This window comes from Pteropus alecto, unplaced genomic scaffold, assembly GCF_000325575.1.
Source record: "Pteropus alecto unplaced genomic scaffold, ASM32557v1 scaffold67, whole genome shotgun sequence".
Taxonomy (NCBI): domain Eukaryota; kingdom Metazoa; phylum Chordata; class Mammalia; order Chiroptera; family Pteropodidae; genus Pteropus; species Pteropus alecto.
Window position 1 is genome coordinate 124,703 of NW_006441061.1, and position 22,249 is coordinate 146,951.

General features: G+C 39.5%; 3 protein-coding genes and 1 non-coding gene across 10 annotated transcripts in view; 2 read left to right on the plus strand and 2 right to left on the minus strand.

Annotated features, from left to right (window-relative positions):
• Window positions 1-1,720: 1,720 nt before the first annotated feature.
• Window positions 1,721-20,335, minus strand: ZBTB6 (zinc finger and BTB domain containing 6). Of its 3 annotated transcripts, none has more exons than XM_015594187.2 (2): window positions 20,262-20,335; window positions 1,721-5,883 (listed from the first exon to the last, which is right to left on the minus strand). In XM_015594187.2, the coding sequence occupies exon 2, from the start codon at window positions 5,872-5,874 to the stop codon at window positions 4,609-4,611; it is 1,266 nt and encodes a 421-aa protein (XP_015449673.1). In that variant the 5' UTR covers window positions 5,875-5,883; window positions 20,262-20,335; the 3' UTR covers window positions 1,721-4,608. The 3 variants fall into 3 exon arrangements, with proteins under 3 accessions (XP_015449673.1, XP_006918004.2, XP_024906918.1); XM_006917942.3 differs by lacking the exon at window positions 20,262-20,335 and adding an exon at window positions 6,989-7,937; XM_025051150.1 differs by lacking the exon at window positions 20,262-20,335 and adding an exon at window positions 6,960-7,048.
• Window positions 9,187-20,371, minus strand: ZBTB26 (zinc finger and BTB domain containing 26). Of its 3 annotated transcripts, none has more exons than XM_006917943.3 (2): window positions 20,262-20,371; window positions 9,187-12,355 (listed from the first exon to the last, which is right to left on the minus strand). In XM_006917943.3, exon 2 carries the CDS (start codon window positions 12,343-12,345, stop codon window positions 11,020-11,022), a length of 1,326 nt encoding a protein of 441 aa, XP_006918005.1. In that variant the 5' UTR covers window positions 12,346-12,355; window positions 20,262-20,371; the 3' UTR covers window positions 9,187-11,019. The 3 variants fall into 3 exon arrangements, with proteins under 3 accessions (XP_006918005.1, XP_015449671.1, XP_015449672.1); XM_015594185.2 differs by having other exon boundaries at window positions 20,266-20,340; XM_015594186.2 differs by lacking the exon at window positions 20,262-20,371 and adding an exon at window positions 20,228-20,248.
• On the plus strand, window positions 12,881-12,999 carry LOC112484831. Its single transcript, XR_003048241.1, has one exon. It is a non-coding gene; the product is annotated as a 5S ribosomal RNA (ribosomal RNA).
• A 144-nt stretch (window positions 20,372-20,515) lies between the features above and the next one.
• Window positions 20,516-22,249, plus strand: part of RABGAP1 (RAB GTPase activating protein 1) — a 134,514-nt gene continuing 132,780 nt past the window's right edge. For all 3 annotated transcript variants that reach the window (XM_015594182.2, XM_015594180.2, XM_015594181.2), the window contains exon 1: window positions 20,516-20,661. The gene's annotated coding sequence lies outside the window, so the exon portion shown is untranslated. The remainder of the gene's footprint in view (window positions 20,662-22,249) is intronic.

Here is a 22,249-nt window from a genome sequence, read left to right on the forward strand (position 1 = left end):
CCACGACGGCGCGGCTCGGCGACGGAGGCGCCTCGTCTCGCCGGGGCAGAGCTCGGCGGCGGTTTCGCGACCTCAAACTCCATCGGGAGCTACAGGGACAGCCCCGTTGGCGGCGGCGGAGGCCGCGACGGGGCCTCCTCCTCCTCCCTCCGCCTCCTCCTCCTCCTCCACCTCCTCCTCACCACGGAGGCGGACCTGGAGGGAGCCTGACCTCGCTCTCGCGAGAAGATACTCCCCACTTCACGCGAGATCACGCAAGACCGGGAGTTGGGGAGGTGGAAGGGAAGCGTAGTAGCCCCTGCCACCTGGACTGCGCATCAGCTTTCCTCTGGTGGAACCGAACTACCCCCCGTCACGTGACTAGGGAGACCCGAAGCACTGTGGGAGGTGCTGTTAGGAAGCCTAGGCAGGCCGAAGGGTTTGATGGGAAACTCCCTGAACATTCATCTGCGCCTCGAGCCAGGCTCCTGGACACAGCTTTGAGCCAGTGTCTGACACCCCGCATGAAAAGCATGGTATCCATATAGCATAATCTGATACATCTGTACTACTCTACTCATTCTCCCATGATCTGATGCTGATCCCATCCCTCAATCCCTCCACATAGGTGCCAAACAATCCTCAACCTTCCCCCTCCCTTTTTTAAAAGAGCATTTGTTTGGCAGACAATAACATAGCTCTTTATTAAGGAGAAACTTTGAGCTTCTCAGAAGCTGGCAGAGGTCAAAATTCAAGCACAAATTCTGGCATTAATAACTCAATATTTGTTGAAGTATTTTCCAGAGCAAATTGTAAGAAATTATTTTTATAGATGAAGAAACATTGAGAAACGAGATAAGGGAATTAAAATATATGGGCCTACTTACTATGTGCCAGGTCCTGTGTTATGTCATAAAAATTTAATTTTTAGTTTTATATTTTGTTTAATCACCGAAATAATGGTAAAAGGCAGCTACTATGTACTTTGTTCCTGTTGAGAAACTGAAAACCACAGATTAAGAAAATGGTCATGAATTGTAATTAAACTCAAGGCACTTTCCAATGTGTAACCAGATGTCTAACAAAAGCATCTATGGGAGTACACCTACCACGAATTAGAAAACATATGGAAAAGTAGTTTATAAACTATAATGAGCTTAGAAATACATGGTTATTACTGCTTGGAAGACAGAAAAACATCAGTGTTTTAAAAATATATTCACTGGCCACGTCAAAGACTTTCTCTCAAATTTTTATCCTTTTCATTCTCTACTCTTTACGCAGTATATGCCAATCCTAAAGTTTCCCAAATGGTTCATTTGGTTCACTGTTTTCCATTCCACTAGATAATGATGTGTGTGTGTGTGTGTGTGTACATTATATATATATTATATAATATATGGTATTATCTTTTCTACTGGACAGTGTATATGATAATCAAAGATTTTTCAAAGATGGCCTCACCACTATATTTAAAATAACAATCCCACTTTCCCTTCCCTGGCACTCCCTGCTCTATTTTCTCCAACTCCATTTCCAAAATCTGACATACGTTAATTTTACTTATTTAGTTTGCCTCACTCCACTAGAATTTAAGTTTCAGGAGAGCAGGGATTTGTGTTGTATACCTAACTTCTAGTACAGGTATACATGGTGTAAGGGCTCTGTAAATATTTGAATGAATGAATAGCCAAAAGAAATAGTTTCCTTCTCAAAATTCATAGTAGACAAAACACAAAGCTTTTCATTCCCACCTCCAGTTTATTATTTCTTATGTAAACATATAGGATAAGTACATCCAAGGAAAAAAAAGATTTTCTCTTACATTAAAGTAACAACTACCTTTCCAGGATCTTTTATACATAAATGCAGTAAATGAAAAGGCTGAACACAAACATATTACATTTTTTCCATCATATCAGAAACACAAACTAAAAGTGAGTATTTTAAATGAATAAATTCAACACTTTACTTTGCCATACCAGCATTTTAAAAGATTTTATTTTCCTGAAATTGTTTAAACACATCATGCAAACACATCAGACACTCTTCTAGGAATGTTTTGAGATCACTCTGTGCTAACTGAATAGGAATAAATAATAAATAACAATCATTACTTTCACAAAATACCCCTCCCCTCAAGCAAAATTCAAAGTGCTTACAAAAAATTTCACAAGAATCTTACAAGGCACACGTAAAACTAAACAGTTCAACAATAATTTTTAAACATCAAAGACAGTTGATAACAATTCCTAAAAAAACAGTTTACTACTATTCATTTACCCGCCCCTCCTATCTCCATCCCTCCCACAGAAAATTTCATCCCAGGAAGCAAAAATAAGAAAAGTATTTCAATCGTAAACTATTTCTGGGGAAAAAAATGTTTTCATGCCTACAAATGGCCAATCATAGGTCAAATGGGAAAGAAAATTACACGCCACATTATTTGTTCTCAAGTAGAAGAAAAACACTTTATTTTAGAAAAATTGTCTCCAACGGAGTATGCAACTAGCAACATTCATAAAGACACCAAACTCTCCTCTCTTGCTTTCTCTTCTTCCTTGTCCTTAGGAACGCAGGAAGATTTAAATTAAAATTCATAGAATTTTAGACCCGGAAATAATCTTACAAGTTATCAAGATCAAAGTCATTATTTTACATATGAATTTAAGGAAAGCTCAAGAAGTGATCTGTCCAGTGTCACTAACTGGTGACCTGGGGGTCAAGAAGTCAGTTTTCTTATCAAATACGAGCTGGATTCTTTAGTCTGAGTTAAAATTCAATGGAGAATATATTTCTTACAAATATATCACAGAAAGGATAATTAACATTTTTAACAATTAACATGTGATTCATCACAAAATTCTTATAAATGGTAAAGTATTATTACATATTAAAACATGGAAGGGCTTCAACAACAACTAATTATAGCAGAAATTCTACATAAAGCTGAGGTGACTAGAAGTGGAATGGAACATCTTGAAAACAAGATGCATACAATCAGGCTTCTTTACTAAAAGTAGTTCCTGTGTTTTAGAGAATATGATTTGCCCTGCAATATATTTCAATCGGCATTACGAAAACAACAAAAAAATGTTTTGTGCTACATGTAGACAAAGATATGAGAGAGCGATGGCTCATAACACAATCTGAAATATCACTCTAAGTAATACAGTTGAGTTTTCCTTTTGGCACATTTCTGGAAAGATAGCATAAAACTCTAGAGATGGTTAAAATTTCTGTCAACACATAGTAAGTAAAAATTGCATTAATGTTAATGAAGTTATTAATAATTACGAGAACATGAATACTCATGTTTAAACTGTTCACCTAGTGACAGCAATAAAATTTATACTGACAATTCAAAATAAGAAAGGGAATAAACTATTGATACACACAACATGGATGAATCTCAAAGGCATAATGCTACGTGAAAAAAACATCTCAAAGGGGAACATACTCTAAGATGCCATTTATGGCATTACAGAAAAGGCAAAACTATAGCAATAGAGAACTGGTACCAGGACTTAAGAGTTAGGAAGAGGAATTGACTACAAAGGGGCAGCATAAGGGAGTTTTGTGGGGTGATGGAATGTTCTGTACCCTGATTGCAGTGGTGGTTGCACAAATCTATACATGTGTTAAAATTCATGAAACTGTACACCAAAAACAAATCGTTTAGCAGCGGGCATCACTGTTCAAGAAACGAGCAAGGAGAAGCTGTTAGATATGGGAAGTGTTTCTTCACCTGATGACCTCAAAGATGTTTGCACTAGTGTTTTGAGGACACCATTTCTATACATAGGTACAAAATTGACAAAGGTCAATTTTACTATATGTTAAATAAAAAATAAATTAAAAAAAAGAAAGAGTAGAACAAATATCTTTGGTAAAGTTGGAATTTCTAAGTAATTTTTTAGAGCTTTGAGCCAAAGGTATAATTTTACTGGCCACAAAATTATTAAATGAAACTGCATTAAATAAAATCAAGACATTCAGGCCCAATTAACCATTTGTAAAAAATATATCAACAAATCGTGGAAATAGTACTGTAAAGAATATTAACCCATGTATAAGGAAATTCTGCTACAATCAAGTGAATATGAATTGTGTTCCTTTAGAGTTTAAAACAACACGTACCTTGGTGTTTAGTTTACAATCCAATAGCTGTTGGTTAAAAAAAAAAAATTCACTAGTCCTATCTATTCTTAAAATAACTAATAATGAATAACTTTTAAAATTTATTTTCTCTTCCCATTATCCTAATTTGTTAAAGTTATTATATGGTTGGATTTTGCACTTTTATCAATTATCTAGAGACTCAAAATCACAATCCAGAAATACTGCTGGATCCTTTGTCACTAGAATGAAGAATATTTAAAAGAAGAACAGTATTTCTCTAGGTATACCACTGGGATTTATATATAATGCATGAGACAAGATAGCATCCCATCAGCTTTATCATGTCTCCTACACTTTGGAACTGGTAGTTCTGAAAGAATAACATGTAGGCAGACCAAAAATAAGACCCAAAATGGGGGGCAAATGCAATATTACAAATGTTGCATGTCTACAGAAAGACTTGCCTAATAGAATGACATAAGGCTTACAGAGCAAGTGTGATTCTAATTATAACAGATTTTGCCTTTTGAGATCATGCCTAGGTAATTTTTCACCACTGCTCTGGCCATGGACAGAGGTTAAATGCTTTTTGAGGGCAGATTTGTGCTTGAAATCCATGTCACAACAGTGGCATTTGTACGGCCGATCCCCGCTGTGTATGTTCAAGTGGTCCTGCAGCGTGCTTTTGGCAGTAAATGTCTTCAAGCACACACTACACTGAAAGGGCCTTATGCCCATGTGCCCTCGAATATGGCGGTTGAGATTTTTCTTCTGTGTAAATGTTTTCCCACACTGTAAGCACAAGAATAGTTTATGCATCTTAAGGTGGCGCAGATAGTTTTCGACATGAAGAAATCCTCGAGGACACCTGGGGCACTGGTGCCTCAGTGAATAAACATCCTCCACATTTTGAATCTCATTCGCTGTACCATGACTTCCTTCCGTATTCCCACAAAACAAGCCCTGATCTTGATTCCCAGGAACTTCTACCACTCTGCTCTCAACCGTAGAATTGATCAGTGAATGCTGTGTTTCAGAGAAATACAGGCTTGCTTTTGAAGAGGTGCAAGGCTGTGAAAACTGCCCATTTTCTACGCCAGTACTGATAGATTCCACATGGAGGATACAAATTTCACTGTCTTTAAAACCTATATCTACTGACAGCTCTGGTGACTTTATTTCCTTTCTCTCTGATGTCAAGCTCTCTACTGTGGACTGTAAAGCATTGCTTTCCTCTTCTTTAACGTGGAAATCTATGTTTATAGGGCTATCTTCTGAAATTTCAATTATTTCACATTCTTTATCTGAGTTTTCTTCTTCATTCTTAACATCCAGATCAGAGGATTGACACAGGTCGGTATGTTGATTGTTTTTCATAGAAAGATCAATTTCCAAATACTTTGACAAAGCTTCTGTGCACTTTTCCACAATGTGAACCATCTGAAGGTAACTAGCAGCAGTCAAATACTTTAAAAGCTCTTTCCTTTTAACTTCGAGTGCTCCAGTATAGCAAGAGAGCAACAATTTTCTGCCAACTTCTGCACTCTGCAAGATGGTGATTCTGATATGTTTTGACTGTGTGAGTAAAAACTGATCTCTCATAAAAGTGGAGCAAGCAGCTAAAATCACCTTGTGCCCCTGGAACTCAGTGTCATTAATATAAATTGACACATCGCAAAATAAATTCTGCTGTCTCAAGAGATTCATTTTCTGCAAGACAACATCTCCTTGCTGTTCAAATTGGAAGTGCAGAACATCAGACTCAGCAGCCATGGTCACAATCTAAGCAAAACAAAACACAAACATTGATGTAGAGATAAGGAATGCTTTCTTACACTGTGACAGTAAAAACAAACAAACATGCAAATTTCAAACCTGAGCTGGGTAAAACGAAGACTCAAATTCTAATCTGGGTGCTACAAGTGAACCCCTATGCCACCATCTCAAAAATCAGAAAATTAAAATGCATTTCTCTATGATCTCATGGCACATTTTATGTTTTTTTCACAGCACTCTTTACATTGAATTGTACGTAAGTATCGATGTTTTTCTCCTCGGCTAAATTTATGTGCCTTGTGGTCAAGGACATTGTTAATGCGCATTGCTAAATGGATTTATGAGTTTCCCAAATTAGAAAAACTTAATGTAATCTTCAAACTTCCTACTCCCCATCGCTACTTCAGGTCCTCATTCTGTTGACCTCAGTCATTGATTGCAATGTCTTTCAACAGGTCGCCTTGATACCACAAGCTCCTATATTGCAAATTATCCGCTTGAGTGCCACCAAAATTAACATCTTTTAAAACTTCTTTTTTACCCTCTCCTGCTTTACATCCTCCATTGCTCCACTCTAACTCCAGGACAGACTAACTTTTTAGCAAATACGAGATCCTTTATGGTTTGGCCCTAAGCATCTCTATGGCTTTATCTTTCTTTTATTCTCTTTCATCGAAGCTCCTTTTATGTCCAGGTTTTCGCCACTGCCCAAAGAAGACCCGAATGCACCTTTGCACATGTTACACTTGCGCTTCCATGTTACTTTTCCCAGCTAGCGATTTGTCTCCTTTAAGGCCCAAATCAAATAAGACTTTTGTGACTCTGCCTCCTATCTCTCCACCAGAATCGGTTGCTTCCAGCGCACGACGAAATGGTGCCTGGTTCATGAGTTCCTGCAGAGCGCCTAGGGGACCTGCACACAGTAGGAGCTGAATCCGGATCCCCGGTGGCCTGGAAGATGCACCAGCTTGCCACAGGTCTTCCCAAGCCAAGGCTGCCAGGACCAAGGCCCTGTCGGCAGCACCGGTCTGGCCACTCCCGGGCCGCGCCCAGCCTCCCTTCTTTTCCTCAGGCTTCCCCACCTGTCCGAGTCTCCCCCGCGCTCACTCACCCACTCGGAAAACCAGAGCCAAGCTTTCCGCGGCAGCGGCAGCCCGGGCCGGAAGGTGGGCTTAGCCTGGGAGGAAGCACATCCGGTGTCAACCAGCTCTTTTCCTCCCCAGGCGGGCTGCGCGTCCCGGAAGGACATTCTGAGTCATTCTCCCTTCCTCATACCCCGTACCCCGCGGCCCTGGAAAGGCAAAAAGGCCCCCCGAATTCCGGCAAATCTCATCTCGTCGGTCCCAGTTTCGGCACGTGAGCCGTTGCCCTTCGTGAGTTCTCCCCAACTTCCCAATCGCAGACGGGTTGTGAAGTTGGGGTACAGCGCTTCTTGCAGAGTATCCTGCGCCAGGACCGCTGGGAGGCTCTCTCCTTAATGGGCCATCTACAATTCAAAAGGCGGAGGAAAGAAGACTGCCATAGGGATCAGTATTCGAGATTGCCTAGCTAATGCCCCATCAGGCTCTGTCCCCAACCTCTGGCTCTCTTCACGCTACCTATCGCTTCCTTTTTGGTTCTCCTCCGCCCACTCCCCAACCCTCCTTCCCCCAGTTCCGGGCAAACGAAGGCCTTCCATCTAAACTGTTGGTCTGGCTTGCCCAATCCCTCCTACCCTTTGTCCTTCAAAATTCAGTCATCCCTGAAGCCATCGTGAACTGCCCCTGAATTAGCTGGCTCTCAATTAGGAGCCTGTCAACCCTTTGGCTGCCTTCATTATTGCAATTATCATTTCTGTGTTGAAATCTGTGCCCCATCTAGGCAGAGGTATTTAGGACGGTGCCTTACTGATCTTTGCATTCCTTAAGTCTAGCACTTAGGCATCGAGTATTCGCCAAATGAAAGAATTGTTTAAACCCATTTTTAAAAGCTGTTGTTCTACCCAGAGTCAACAGGTTCTCGTGGAAGTAACTGACCATAGTAACAATTTCTGGTTAACCCAGATTTGCTTCTGAAGCCAAGCTCAACATGTTTAATATGTTTTAAAGAACAGGAATGAAGAAAGCATGCCTGTATTAAAATTCAAGCAACTGAAAAGGAAAGTAGGAAGGGAGAGAGAAAATAAACTACTCACACCAGAGCTTTGTCACACTTTTATTAAGGAAACTTCCCCATAATAAGTGAAGAGGTAGTTCGTAGTATGTCTAACATACAACAGATTTAGAACAGCTATTCACCAGCTGAAATAAAATGTTCTGGGTTGTTTGTTTAGGACAATGTTTTAAAAGTAGTGACACTGGTCACCCTCCATTTATAGATCTTCTAATAAAGAAACTAAAACAAATTAAAACCACATCTGATTTACCTCAGAGCCACTTCGGTTTGGAGTTTGTCTTTAAAATTAAATAATAAATAAATAATTGTGACAGTAATTTTTTTTAAAATACAAACTATGGTAAAGAGAGTGTTCTCTCCTTTTTAGTTATCCTAAGGATCCATACAATACAAATGCTGAATAACTAAGGTTTTTAAAAATCTTCCTCTATAAGAATATGACTAGTTTGGAAAGTCATCTTCCCCTATAAAACGTATTTTATATCAATAACTGACCACTCTGCAATACAATCTAAGAAATATGTATAAACAGGAGAAAAGTCAAGTCCCAGCAAAATTAAGAAAACGTCTCACAGAAACAGAACACCTCTCCAGCCAAGAAATGGAGGAGACTGTAAATCATTTCAGTGGTTTGCAGTTACAAAAGGTGGGAACTATAAATTTTACTGATACAAAACCATCAAGATGCTGAGTTTAAGTGGTCAAAGAAAGCAAAGCAGTTTCCTTTATTATTTCTAGTATAAAATCAAATCGACATCTTGTCTCCTGAAGATCACATGAGACTGTAAGCTCTGTGAGGGCAGAGACGACAGCAATCTTACCTTCTTATTGTCGTATCTAGCATAGTGCCTGGCAATAAATGTTTCTTGAATGACCGAATGAACCCAGTAATAGTCTCCAACCAAAGAGACCAATCTTATTTGAACCCACACCATTTAGTTTTCAAACCAGTAACAAAAACGGGATGTGAATGCAAGCAAAGGAAGCACTCCAGCTTGAAATTTCTGTGATGAAATGATGTTCAGAGAAAATAGTGGCTAACATGTTAGCGTCTCATTGTTGCATAGAATTGGTACTCTTTGGCTGGATCATATAAAAATCAACGCTAGGCAGCATCATTAGACCATATGAGTGACTTTAGGCATAAGATACCTACTAGTCTTATCAGTTTTATTCTCATTTTAAGTATTTTAACAAAAGGTATAAATTATACCTCAAATCAGATTAATATGTAAATGCATCAAATTATAACAATTTTAAGAATTCCCTCTGACTACTCAAAGCTAATTTTTTGTTTATCTGTACATGCACTCTCACAGTTCAAAAATAAAAACAGAAAATCCTGATGGAAACCAAATAGTTTCCAGACAAAATCAGTTTCACATTTGGATCCTTTTCATTTATTCTGACTTGTCCTTTCCCTCCCTAACCAATACCCAACGAATCAGTCACTTGCTTGGGAAGAATGTAATATTCATTCTAACCAAAATATAATTAACAAAAGTAAATCCTGTGATATTTGATATTTTGTTTGCAAAATCCAAGCTGTCTCAGAAAGCCAACAGGGATTCACAAAGGTGAGCTTGTTGCGAATGTATTCTTGATCATGTACTAAATCTTTTCAAGCCAAGAGATAGAAGAGATGAGGCAACAACAGCTCATGTTTAGTTATTTATCTACTTTGGCCAGCCTTGGCCAGGCCACCTCTTTGGGCTTTGGATACCCCAATTAAAAAAAAAAAAAAAAAGAGGTGGAGTAAATGGTTTCTTAAGATTCTCTAAGGGCTCTAATACTTCTATTACCTACGTCTACCTCATGGGTGAGAAACTAATACAACTCAAGTTTCTATTTCTGAACTATACTATGTGCTTTAGGAAAAACAGTTGTTCTGTTTTCCATATTGGAAGAACAACTATGAATCTGCCATCTAACATGGCAAGGTGAGACTGTGTACCTTTATAGGGATATCTGAATGCAAAAAACCTGATTGCCCTTTCCGTGCTTCACTTTTTTCATCTATTTTAGAAATTAAGGTACGTGGGAAAATGTGAATTCAAAGACCGTTTGCACACTGGACAAACTCCGAAGGCTAAACACCTTTCTGATGGTTAACCTCTAAAACAGAATCTGGAGACCGACTCCCAAATAGCGCTGTTTTAGAGAGACCATTATAAGTATGCCTGGAGCCATCTTGACTTCAAAAGCATCAACAAATAAATTACATATTAATTGTAAGCTTCTTTTTGGGAAGACCGCCCCCCATGTACATAACTGTTGTACTATTACTGTACTTCTGTCCTTCTTGATTACGCTCCTCATGGTGATTCCTACCTATGTCTGCCGGTATTGCTTAAGATTGTACAAATATGGTTTTTGTGAACAATTCAATGACATGAAGTTGGGCCATAATACTGTTGAAAATCAGAGTATAGAACAACCAAAAATATTTTTTTATAGCGAGCTTCAAGAAAAGTACAAATGGTAGAAAGCAGATTCATTCATTCGTCATACACAGATGAATTATCAATAGGCAACCAGAAGTTCTATCACATATTCAGGCCAATACTAACATCACCTTAGATCCCAGCCTATTTTCTGCCAAAGAAAAATATCATTTCTTGGCATAGCATCTATTAGTGGAGTATAGGCGATGGTACCTATACTTGTTGGTACCTTCAGAATGTGTCCAGTGAAAAGCCTAAAATGGTGTCAGTCTAAAACATAAGTCAGTGTTAGGTAGACAAATGGACTACTCCTTGGAAAGGATAACAGATGTCACAAGATAATTCAAAACAGAAAATGGGAAAGGGCAAAAGGCAGGCAAGACCACTCCAAGTGGTTAAGCTGCCTGGTCTGTTAGTGCTTTGATTCACCCCTACAACCTGTACAGAGGCTTTGGAGAAGTCAAACTAGCAATATCACTCCTAAAAAGACTCGGACTATTGCCACGTTTTCAGTCAGTTCTAGTTACGAGCATAAAGCCCCTACTCAATTCACACAAGTACTATCATTCCTCAAGTTCAGGACAGCTTGGGCCAGTTTACCTGCATCCAGGACCTGTGTTGCATCAGGCTGTGGCTGACACCCTTTAGAGTCTGTGACTGTTGTACATGCAAAAGAATCAAAATCCACTGTGAGGTCTTGCACATTTCTTTCATTGGCATTATCAAAGCTGTTTTTGCCATGCAGCTGTTTAAGGTGTTTCCTCAAAACTGGCTTATGTGCAAAAACCATGTCACAATAGTTACACTTATGGGGCTTATCTCCACTGTGAAGGTTAAGATGATCCTGTAAGGAACACTTCTGAGAAAAGGTTTTCCCACAGATCTTACACTGGAAAGGTTTAATGCCGGCATGCACACGCATGTGTCGATGAAGGTTGCCTTTCTGAGTAAAAGTCTTGCCGCAGAGTAGACACATAAAGAGTTTGTGCATTTTTAAATGGTTGGCGTAGTTCTCCAGGTGACGAAACACCCTGGTACACTTTGGGCATTGATGATGCCACTGTAGGCCTTTGTCTACACCTCGAATATTAGGCCCAAAGACATCTTTTGAGGCCATGATGATGTTATCACTGCCTGTGTAAGAGAGGGCATAATTGTGGAGATGGTTCTGTTCTATTTCACTTACTCTGTTTTCCACAGTTGAATTTATCAGGGAGTGCTGGGGCTCTGATGAATGTAAAGCAGTGGGTTCAGAAGAAATAAACTGGTTCTGATCTTTTTTACTTCTAACCTCTGATACATCCCCAATAGATTCTACCTTAACAATCTGAATATCACTGTCCTCCATATCCATACTGTCTTCAGATGGATGAATACAAGGTGAGTTCTGCTTTGGGGAGCCTCTGGCATCTCCCTGCTGTTCTTTTGACTGGGGAGAAGCACTCTGCGGTTCACATCCCTCTTTACTATCCATTGCTTGTTTTGGCTTTATAAACTTCCACAGGGCCTGTGTGCACCGTTCTACAATGTGGCTCATCTGAAGAAAACTCGCAGCAGTCAAGTAATTTACCAGTTCCATCTCAGGAAATTCCAGCACACCACTATAACAGGATAAGAGCAGTTGTCTGCCCACTTCGGAACTCTGTAATATGGAGATTTTCACCTCTCTGGAATCATTCAGTAAAAACTGGTCTCTTAGGAAGGGGGAACCTGCGGCAAACACAATTTTATGCCCCTGTACCTCAATATCATCTATGAGAACTGTAACATCACAAAATTTATTCTCTTCTCTTAATTTGTTCATTTTTTGTAACATTGAATCTCCATAATTTTCAAACTTGAAGTGAAGGAGATCTGATCTTTCAGACATTTTGGCAGACCTAAAGAACAGAAATGTAAAAAGGATGAATTTAAGAAAATTCAAACAATTAAGAAACCTGGATTTTCCTTCCAAAACCAAATTCATGTTGTCATATCTGTTTGTATGTATCCAAATGAAATTTTCCTTGAAAGAGGAAGCAGAATAGCAGCTTTCAAAGGCTGTGAAAAATACTCCATACTCCTTGCCAATATCAAGTGTCAATTGCACCTAAGGAGTGGACCTGCATCAGTGTAAATAGTTTGGCATTCATTCAACTTTGTAAGATACTTAACAAGAACAGTGCTTGAATTACTCCAAGATCTTTTTTTTTTTTTTGCTTATAAAATGAAAATTCTATCAGGTTTCAAAAACGAACTAAAACATGGCAACAAGTAATAATGAAGTAGCACTTTTATTTTGCATGATACTGTGAACCTGCTTCTTCAAATAAAAAACACTTTTCCTTTGCTTTGTATTTTAAAGAACTGCAGTGGCATGGCTTGCCCCATTCCTCGGTAAATCCTCTTGTGTTGAAATTGATGTGGTCTACGGCCATGCCACCCTGAACAAGCCTGATCCCGTCTGATCTCGATAGCTAAGCAGGGTCGGGCCTGGTTAGTACTTGGATGGGAGACCGCCTAGGAAGACCAGGTGCTGTAGGCGTAAAAAATAAGAGATTGTAAGCTGACAAGGTACTTGCAATCTGTGAGAGTCAACCAAGGGTTGCCTCGCCTAAAAAAAAAAAAAAAAAGAAAAGAAAAAAAAAAGAAATTGATGTGAATTTATTCACGCAAGTATTTCTGTGATAAAATGAAAATTACAGAGCTAAAGGAATAACATTTAGATAGTGTCAAAGGCATAGGTCTTTATCCTGTGCATTTCGGACAAACCTAAACTCTCTCTTAAGAAACATTTCTTGATCTACAAAGTAAATAAAATATTTAATACAGAAAAACCAGATGAGCCACTTAGTGAGAATCTGAGTAGGAGTAAGGTAGATCTAACTAATCCTCACTAGTTTCTGTTCTTTCTTCTTTATCCCTATTTATCCATTATTACTCACCAACCAGACAACTAGAACTGATTCATAAATGTTCCTTGGCTTCCAGCTTCTATTCCCTCTAACCTAACTTTGACATGACCACATGTCATCTTTCAAAAACACCTATCTGATTATATCCAACCCCTGCTTGAAATCCTTCTGTGACTTCCTATTGTCTCCTAGATGAAGACTAACTTCTTGAGTATAAACTGATTAAATAAACCTAATAATAATTAAGGTAAATATTGGCATAACCCATTCAACCAGGGAGAAGGTCCTTTGCCAAAACGCACTGCGTATTTGTCCCTTTATATAGCAATTCCTTTGGAGAAATTCCCCATGTTCTGATTCCATCCTCTCCAAACGACTGGCTTCCCATGTGCCTCTTTAAAGCGAAGGATGAATTAGCCATGCTACCATGATAATTCCAGTCCGCCAGCCATTGCAAAAATAATAAACCAGCACTCTGTGTATGTATCAGTCTTCTGTGAGAGTGTAGGTATGATCGGGTCTACCCTTGAGAAATAGCTCTGTAATCTCAGTGCATCAATAAATTCACCTTGAACGTTGTGCATTCATCAACTCTGTAGTTGAGAATCATATGAAACAACCAGCTGCTCCTGGCCACATCTGGATCCTGAAGCCCAATCTTTATATCTTATCCTCCATAACATTGACTGACAAAGGTTCATAGGACACCAGTTTCTGAAGGCAGAGTCCAGGTATCACTGATATTGCTCAGTGCCTGGTGCATGATAGCACTCTATTGATGCCAAGCCCTAGCACAGTTATTTCTTCACTTTAGAACACTATTCCTAGCCAGTTTTGACTCCTTTATTTCCCCTGAGAGGCCCTTCCTTGACCCCTTAGACTAGAACAGTTGTTTCTACTGGACCAATTAATTCTATCATAACATTCAAAATATTTTATTAAATACTTGTTCCTTCCATGCCAAACTGCAAACTTCACGCCATTACTATCTATCCTAGTCAATGGGCTGATGTTGGGAACCTGCATCTTCTAATGAAAATAGTTTCCTTTTGCTTCAACTTCTACTTACTGCAGCCAAATAACTGGCCCAACCCTCTTCTGTTCAAACTGGTGTGTATTCCTGCCACCTAATATCGTACTAAACACATGGCAGTGCTAAGTTTGCGTTTATTGAACTTAGAGGATTTGTTTGACAGTGGCGAGAAGGAGGAATTGCCGTTAGAAAGACCAGCTCAACGTCTGCAGGTACATTACAGGTCTGAGGCCATGAGAGCCTAGAAAGGAATGAAAATGGGAATAAAGAGCAAGGAAAAACAATAAAAGATATTTCAAAGAACTAGGTAGCTTACTGGATACAGAGAATGAGAAAAAAGGAATGTGTAAAAGGTTCTAAACTTAAACAGTTCAGGTGACTGAAACTATTATTGAAAGGAAGGTGAAATTTAGGAGGGAGAACTGGTATGGCACAGGTATATTAACAAAAAAATACATACATAAATTAATACGCTTTTCCCTTGTGTGGCATTCTGAATGTACAATGAACCATCACTATAAATATGAGAGGAGGGATGTAGACAAGCTAATGTTACATCAGAGAAAAGTAGGTGAATATCAAATATAAAGGAAAAATCTAGGAGATACAGGGAATATATCAGTAAAGAAAGCAGCAAAACTGTATCATCACTGGTCCCTTTGAGCTATTACAGTAGCTTAACATGTTCATTCTGGAAAGAGTAAATATCCCAATTTATAACCGGATTTATAAAAATGACTATTGTTTCAAGTTGCCAAACAAAAGGGGCATTCTCTTTTAGAGTTTAGCTTGTCTTAAATCTACCCTCGGGTCAGTATTTTCCCACTCACACCTAAAAATGAGCATTAATGGCTTCCATTTATCGTGTGACAGTACTCACAATGCTTTAGACAATTATCTTCAGGGATAACTGTTCCTTGAAGTTCCAAAGATGAGGAGCTGAGTACAGTTTCATTTACTTCCTACCCATCAGTCTCAAGAAACTTACCGACTTTGACCAGCCAAACAGGTATCCCAGGAAAGTGCTTATTACATTGACTGGTCTGCTATAGCCCAAGAATGTGAGGAACATTTATTCTGAGACATTTTCCCTAATATGTGTCAGCCCACTGTATTGTCTCCTTCTGATAAACTCTTATTTCCAGGGCACAAGTTTAACTCTCAATTGTTTCCTGTCACTGGAAAGTTTCTCTTTCCAATAGACTGTTAATTATTTGAGGGCAAGGACCGACTGTTAATTTTTACACAGCTCATTCAACAAAAGCCAACAGAATTATTAACTCTTAATGTTCCCTAAGAAATTATTATTGAGCTGTGGTAGAGATGCTCTTCATTTTCAATAAATTACACAATCATCTTTTGAGTGTCCTGGGGTTTATTTTCAAAATAGTTTTGATAATATAAAACCAAATTTTTCAAAAATGTTATTTTTCTTTCACTTTTTAAAAATGAGAAATTAAAAGAAACAACTGGCTTAATGAACTGGCTTAATTTTATTTAAAAATTAGAAAAATGATAGCTAATCTTTACTGAAGGCTTGCTATGTACCAGTTACAGTGCTAAGAGCTTTACCTAAATTGACCCACATAATTTTCAAAATCCCTATGAGGTAGGTATTATTATCATCCCCACCTTGCATATGAGGAAATTCAAGCTTGGAGAAGATAAATAACTTCCTCAATTTAAGAGAGGTGGAAAGTGTTAATTAAGCCTTAGAGCTGGAACTTGTATCTGAGCTTCATGATGCCAAAATACATGCGTTGAATAACCAGGCTAGATGAAGTTTTATCTTATGGATGTCAACTGTAGAACTTTTCAGATTTCCCTGCTCACACTCATCCAGTTATACACTTGTGATTTATATGCTTTTGTGTATTTAGTTCAATAAAAGGTTTATGTTTAAAAACAAAGTACAGCTTATAGCCAAATAAGTAAGCCATTTATGTATTAGTCATATTCCTGGTTGCATTTTATTCCCTTAACCTTGTTTTGTCATCCTTTCTCACCTATTTTAACTTCATGTTATTTTTCCATCTTTTGTGTATTTATCTTTGTAGACTGAAACTGCATGCTATTTGCAAAGAAAACGGAGAATTAAAATGATGAGTATATTTGATTTTCAGAATCCCCAACTGTAGTTAACTTCTAAGTATAACTGGTTGGAAAATTTCTCGTTGGTCAAACATGAGTAACCAAAAAGGCTTAGTGAATATTCTAAGTTAGACTTAGACAATGTTCACTGGTGTGCCACGGGCAGTGAGTTTCTCTCAAATGTCTGTAATAACTCCTGATAAGGAAAACTTTTCTACTCTGTACAATAAACTCCTAAGTTATATGTCAGTCTGCTTCCTCATCTACCTCCTAAAAGTGCCTTTATCTTTCAACTTAGCACTCACAATTACTTGAAATCTTTCTCTTTCATTAACACCACATGCCACCTTCAAAGAGGTCATAATAATACACTAGAGTCTTTCTCTCTATAAACCTCAATCCTTTTCTTCTTTTGGGTAACGTTCACAACACTGTATCCTCCAAGTTTTCACTCTTTTGTTTAAATTTGTAGTTCTAAGTAATATATACAGAAATATATCCTCCCTGGAAAAATTTTGAACATTATGAAGAAAAAGTCTTCTTTCCCAACTACCTTTTGCTTAGTACTCAGTTTGTTCTAAGTTTGGTCCTTCATGAATAGCATTCCCCCCATTTTAATAACAACACTTCTATATGCCTAGCCACAGAAAATATAAAATAAAATTGTTTCTTATACATAAACTATATGTAGTTTTGCAACTTCCTTTTTTCATCTATTGTTTTTGAGAGCTGTATACGTTGAATAAACAGATCTAGTTCATTCTTCTTAACCTGTTGTACAGAAGTGGGCAAGCTACTTAGTTACTGGCCTCAGTTTCTACCATCCTTAGGCTGGTCTGTTCCTCGAGGGGTTCACTAAACTGTGTAACAGTAAGTATATCCTTTACAGCTTAGTCCTTGATTTTTTCCTTTTTTTTTTTCAAGGCTTACTTCCTCGGGAAGGCTGTCTGGTTTCTCAATGTTTTATTAGCTTCTCTATTTAAAAATTCCTAACTCCCCACACTCATGGCCAATCATAACCAAACTTAACCTCAATTCAAACTACCTCGAACTAATATCTGCCCTAGGCTATTATTCTATCACTTGAAATGTGTGATATCTAAACGCCTGCACTGTCTAAAACTCAATACATCAAAAATAAAAATGTATGGAGGATGGCCCTGAGACCAGTGGATATGGAGGCAAGGAAACCTGTTAGAGTCCTATTACTCTAACAGATCAAGATAGAAACGATGAGGGCCTGATAGAGACAACAATAATAAGGATGGAGAGAAGACACAAATTTCGGAGGTATTTCAAACAAAGAACTGATGGACTTAGTGACTAAAGTGGAGAACAAGAAAAGAAAGGTCAAGATGACTCCAAGATATTTGGTTTGAGTAACCGGATGTCTTTGAGAGTGTCATTTAATAAGCTAGGGAATATTAGAGGGGATGACCATGGGTCTGGTCTTAAAATGTTTAGTCAGAGGAGCCAGCATGAAATGAAGGGGAAGATCCATTAGCTAGCTGGATACGGGTCTAGAGCTAAAGAGGAGACAGGATTAGAAATAAGTGATAGATGAAAGCATGATATAAACTGACCTAATTGTGAAAGAAACTGACCTAAAATGACACAGATTGGAAAAGGCTCTAAGACAGAGGAAAAAAAAAAAGAAAGAAAAAGAAATAAAAAAACAAATATATAACAAACATAAATTCATTACTTACCTTCTTCTTAATCTGGATCTCCTTCCAAGCCTCTCCATTTTTTTATCAATGAGCCTACCTTGCTTAAATTTTTCCCACTCCTTTGACTCTGAAATTTAGTCACTGCTGAGTGGAGTGGTGTAAAACCACGGATTCTGGAGCCATATTTCCTATGGTCAAAAACCCTGTTCACCCACTTAGTATCCGTGTGACCTTGGGCAAGTTACTTAACCACTTCTGTGTTTCAGTTTTCCCTCCTGTCAAATAGTAATTTTACTTCATAGTGTTGTTATGGGAAATTAAATTACATTTAAATTTTTAAGTTCATTTTAAAAAGAGTTTAGAACAGTGCCTGGAACGTGCTCTATAAGGGTTTGTTAGGTAAACAAATAAAGCTTGTGAATTTTCCCCTTGAAACCCTTCGTATGTGGCCTTTTCTCACTCTCATTCTCTAACACCAAACCAGTTGAGGTCTCCATTATTTCAGGTATCGTCACCTCATCACGCTATTAAAATTGCTTTTTAAAAGGTCGCTAATGATCTCTTAATAAAGAAATGCAAACTTTTTTTCCCCTCACTCCCCCAATGCTCTCCAGTGAACACTTCTCAAAATTCTCTTTTCTTGATTTCTGGGTCTTCTTGGTTGCTGGAACTCTGCACTCATGATTTATCCTTTACTTGTTTCTGCCACTACACCAACCATTACTCTTTCTGCTTCATAAATGCAACCACTCCCCCGAATTATTGCCTTCTTTCTCAATAATCCCTTCCTGATGCCAACTATTCCCACGGCTTCCACCTCTATGTTGATGACTCAAACCTTTACCTCTAGCCACAGGCTAAGCTGCGGATCTGCACTTCCAACCCTATACTGGACAGTTCCAGTAGACCTTTAATTCAATGTATTTAAAAAATAAATTTGTAATCTACACTAAGATTATGGTTTTATTGCTGATGCTAGCTAGCATCAACATTCTTCAACTATTGAAGGTCTAAGAGGCTGGTACCTCTCTCATCCTCAATGCCCAATTTATTATGGAGTCGTGACACCATTCAGTACAACAAACTTGCCTTCCTTCAAACTGTAGAGTAATAATACTGTCATAACTCGATTTCAGAACTTCATGACCTCTCACTAGACTGATCTCATTACTCCTACAAAAGAATTTCCAGTAAGAGTACCTAGACTTTAGCTAAAGAATCCGGAATCAGTTGATAGAAATTCCTGTTCTATAGGCCGACCTCCAGAACGTGGCTTTCTACAGCGCAAATCTGACCCTATCAAGTCTCCTGGTCAAAACTCTTCAAAAACTATTCATCTCCTTTGGGACTGAACCTTTCACTATCTGGACCTCGGTCTACTTTCCCAGCCTCATTTCTTCCATGAACAAGAGCCACCCCGCCCTCTTCCCACACAAGTTATGCTCAGCCATTCCTTCACAGCATTGCAACTGTTCCTTCTACCTGAAAAGCTCTTCTCCACCTTATCCTCGCCAAGAACTATAATTCAGAGGTCACTTTCTTCAGCCTTCCCAGCAATTGCCCCTTGTGCAGTTCATACATATATGACTGATACACATGTAAGAGCATTCATTTGTTTATATTTGGCTCCCAAACTTGACCGCGAAAACTGGAACCATTTCTTACGAATCCCCAGTGCCTGGCACAGTGCCAGTAGTCTAAAAAGTGTTGTAGCCAGTAACAGATTTCGGAAAATCCCGGCCAAAGGGTAACCTCATAGTGATTCTCGCAGGCTGGCACTGAGGCCTTGCCAGGGCCTCACTTCGGCACTTCCTACAATCAGCCAGGGTCGGGCATCCATGCCAACTGCTGGGCCCTCGGCTGGGGTCCCAGGAGGAGTTCCCTGGAGCATCTTTAAGCTACCCACAGCAGAAGAGGGAAGGGAAAGGGGCGGGGCGCGGCGTAGGCTGGGCCAAGGGCTCCTTAAGTCCCCCCGGGCCTAAGCCAGCCCCTCGGCCCCCATCCCAGTGCTGTTCCTGGCCAATCCAAGGCCCCAATGGGGCTCCATCCTGAGAGACCCCGTACCCCTGCCCGGTGCTCCGGCCGCCTCCGCACTTACAGACCCAGGGGAAGGCCGCCGTCAGGATCCGGCACCGCTAGGAGCTCCGGCCCCTCGGGGCTCCGGAAAGGGGGAGGGGCAGGGAACCCGAGCCAAAGGGGGACCCAACGGAACCGGAAGGGCAGCCCTCGCTGGACAGAGACAACTTCCAGGTCCCATGGTCCTGTCCGCCAATCGGAAGGCTCGGAGGCCGACGGGGCCGCGAGAGGGACTTTCCGCGCTGGGGGCGGGGTGCAGACACGGTCGCGGGATCCCTGCTGCAAGCGACGGCTCGCGCGATCTCAGGTGCGGCGGCTCCTTAGCGCCTGGGGCACCGGTTTCTCCGCGGCTCCGCTCGACCCGGGCCTCGACCGTCTGCAGCCCGCATAGGCGCGAAAGGCGCCTCTGCGTTTACGCCTTGGTAAGTGTTTCCCGCCTAGGAATGTGTTCTCGCCTCATTGGAACCCTGAAAGCAGAGGGAGGTTTACCTCGCCTTCTTTTGGATGTTGCTGCTTCTCGGGGATTCTTGCTTTCTCCTGGCCTCCGTTACCTGGAGAGTGCTGACCATTTACAGTCTTCTGTCATCAGCCCAGACAGCTCTCCTGAGCTCCAGGGCCAGGCTGCCTAGAAGACGTCTCCAGTTGATTGTCCCAACGTTAATCTACCTTTTCATTATCTCAAGTTCACTGGTAGACCTGATTCTTCTTATCTCCTGTAATCCTTGTATGGGTGAACGGCATCGTCCACGCAGCTTGCCGACGAGAAAACTTTCTCCTTCTAGAGTCTTTTTCCTTCTTGCCAATCCAGTTGCTGCTTGGAGGAGGCGTGGGGGGAAGCTACTGTGGTAAAACACGCATAGTATTTATCATTTTAATCATTTCTAGGTGTAAACTTCGGTGACATTAAGTATATTCACAATGTTGTAAAATCGTCACCACTGCTGTACCTAACTACATTCTTTTGCGTGTGTATAGCGTTTTGCCTTCAATCTTTTGAAGACTGTCGTTTCCCCAATTCAATGGTCTTGGCATCTTTGTTGAAAATCAACTGACTATATATGGGAAGGTTTACTTCTGAGCTCTCTATTCTATTACATTGCACTATATGTCTGTCTTTAAGCTAGTATCGTAATGTTTTCATTACTGTAGCTTTCTACTAAGTTTCAAAGTAAGAGTCCTCTAACTTTATTCTTTTTAATATCGTTTTGGCTATTCGAGGCCCCTTGAAATTTCATATGCATTTAAGGATCAGCTTTTACATTTCTGAGACAAAAGCTGTAGTAATTTTGATAGAGATTGTGTTGAATCTGCAGATCACTTTGGGTAGTATTAACAGCTTAATTTTAAGTCTTTCTGTCTATGAACACAGAATGCCTTTCCATGTACTTAGGTTTTCATTAATTTCTTTTAGCAACGTTTTGTAGTTTTCAGGGTATTTAATTCTTTTTGATATCGTTGTGAATGGAACTGCTTTTTAAATTTCCTTTTCATAATGTTTATTGCTGGTGTGTAGAAACAAATGATTTTTGTGTGTTGGTCTTATACTTTGCAACTTAACTGAATTTGTTTGTTAGCTCTAGTAGCTTTCTTGTGGATTCTTTGGGATTTTCTATTTTCATGATCATGTTGTGAATAGAGGTAGTTTCACCTCTTCCTTTCCAATTTGGATGTCTCTTATTTATTTTTCTCCCCCCTCCCCCTGCCTTTTTAAAAACAGCTCTGGCTAGAACTTCCAGTACAATGTTGAATAGTGTCTTTGACTTGTTCTTAATTTTAGAGGGGAAGCTAAGCTATTGATTATTGTTAGCTGTGGGTTTTTTACAAATACCTTTATCATGTTGAGGAATTTTCCCTCTATAACTAGTTTTCTGAGAGATCTTATAATAAAAAGGGATTGTATTCTGTCAGATGCCTTTTCTGCGTCATTCGAGATGATCATCTGTTTTTGTTCCTTCATTTTGTTAATGATATTTATTATATTGATTGATTTTATGTTGAACTACCCTGGCA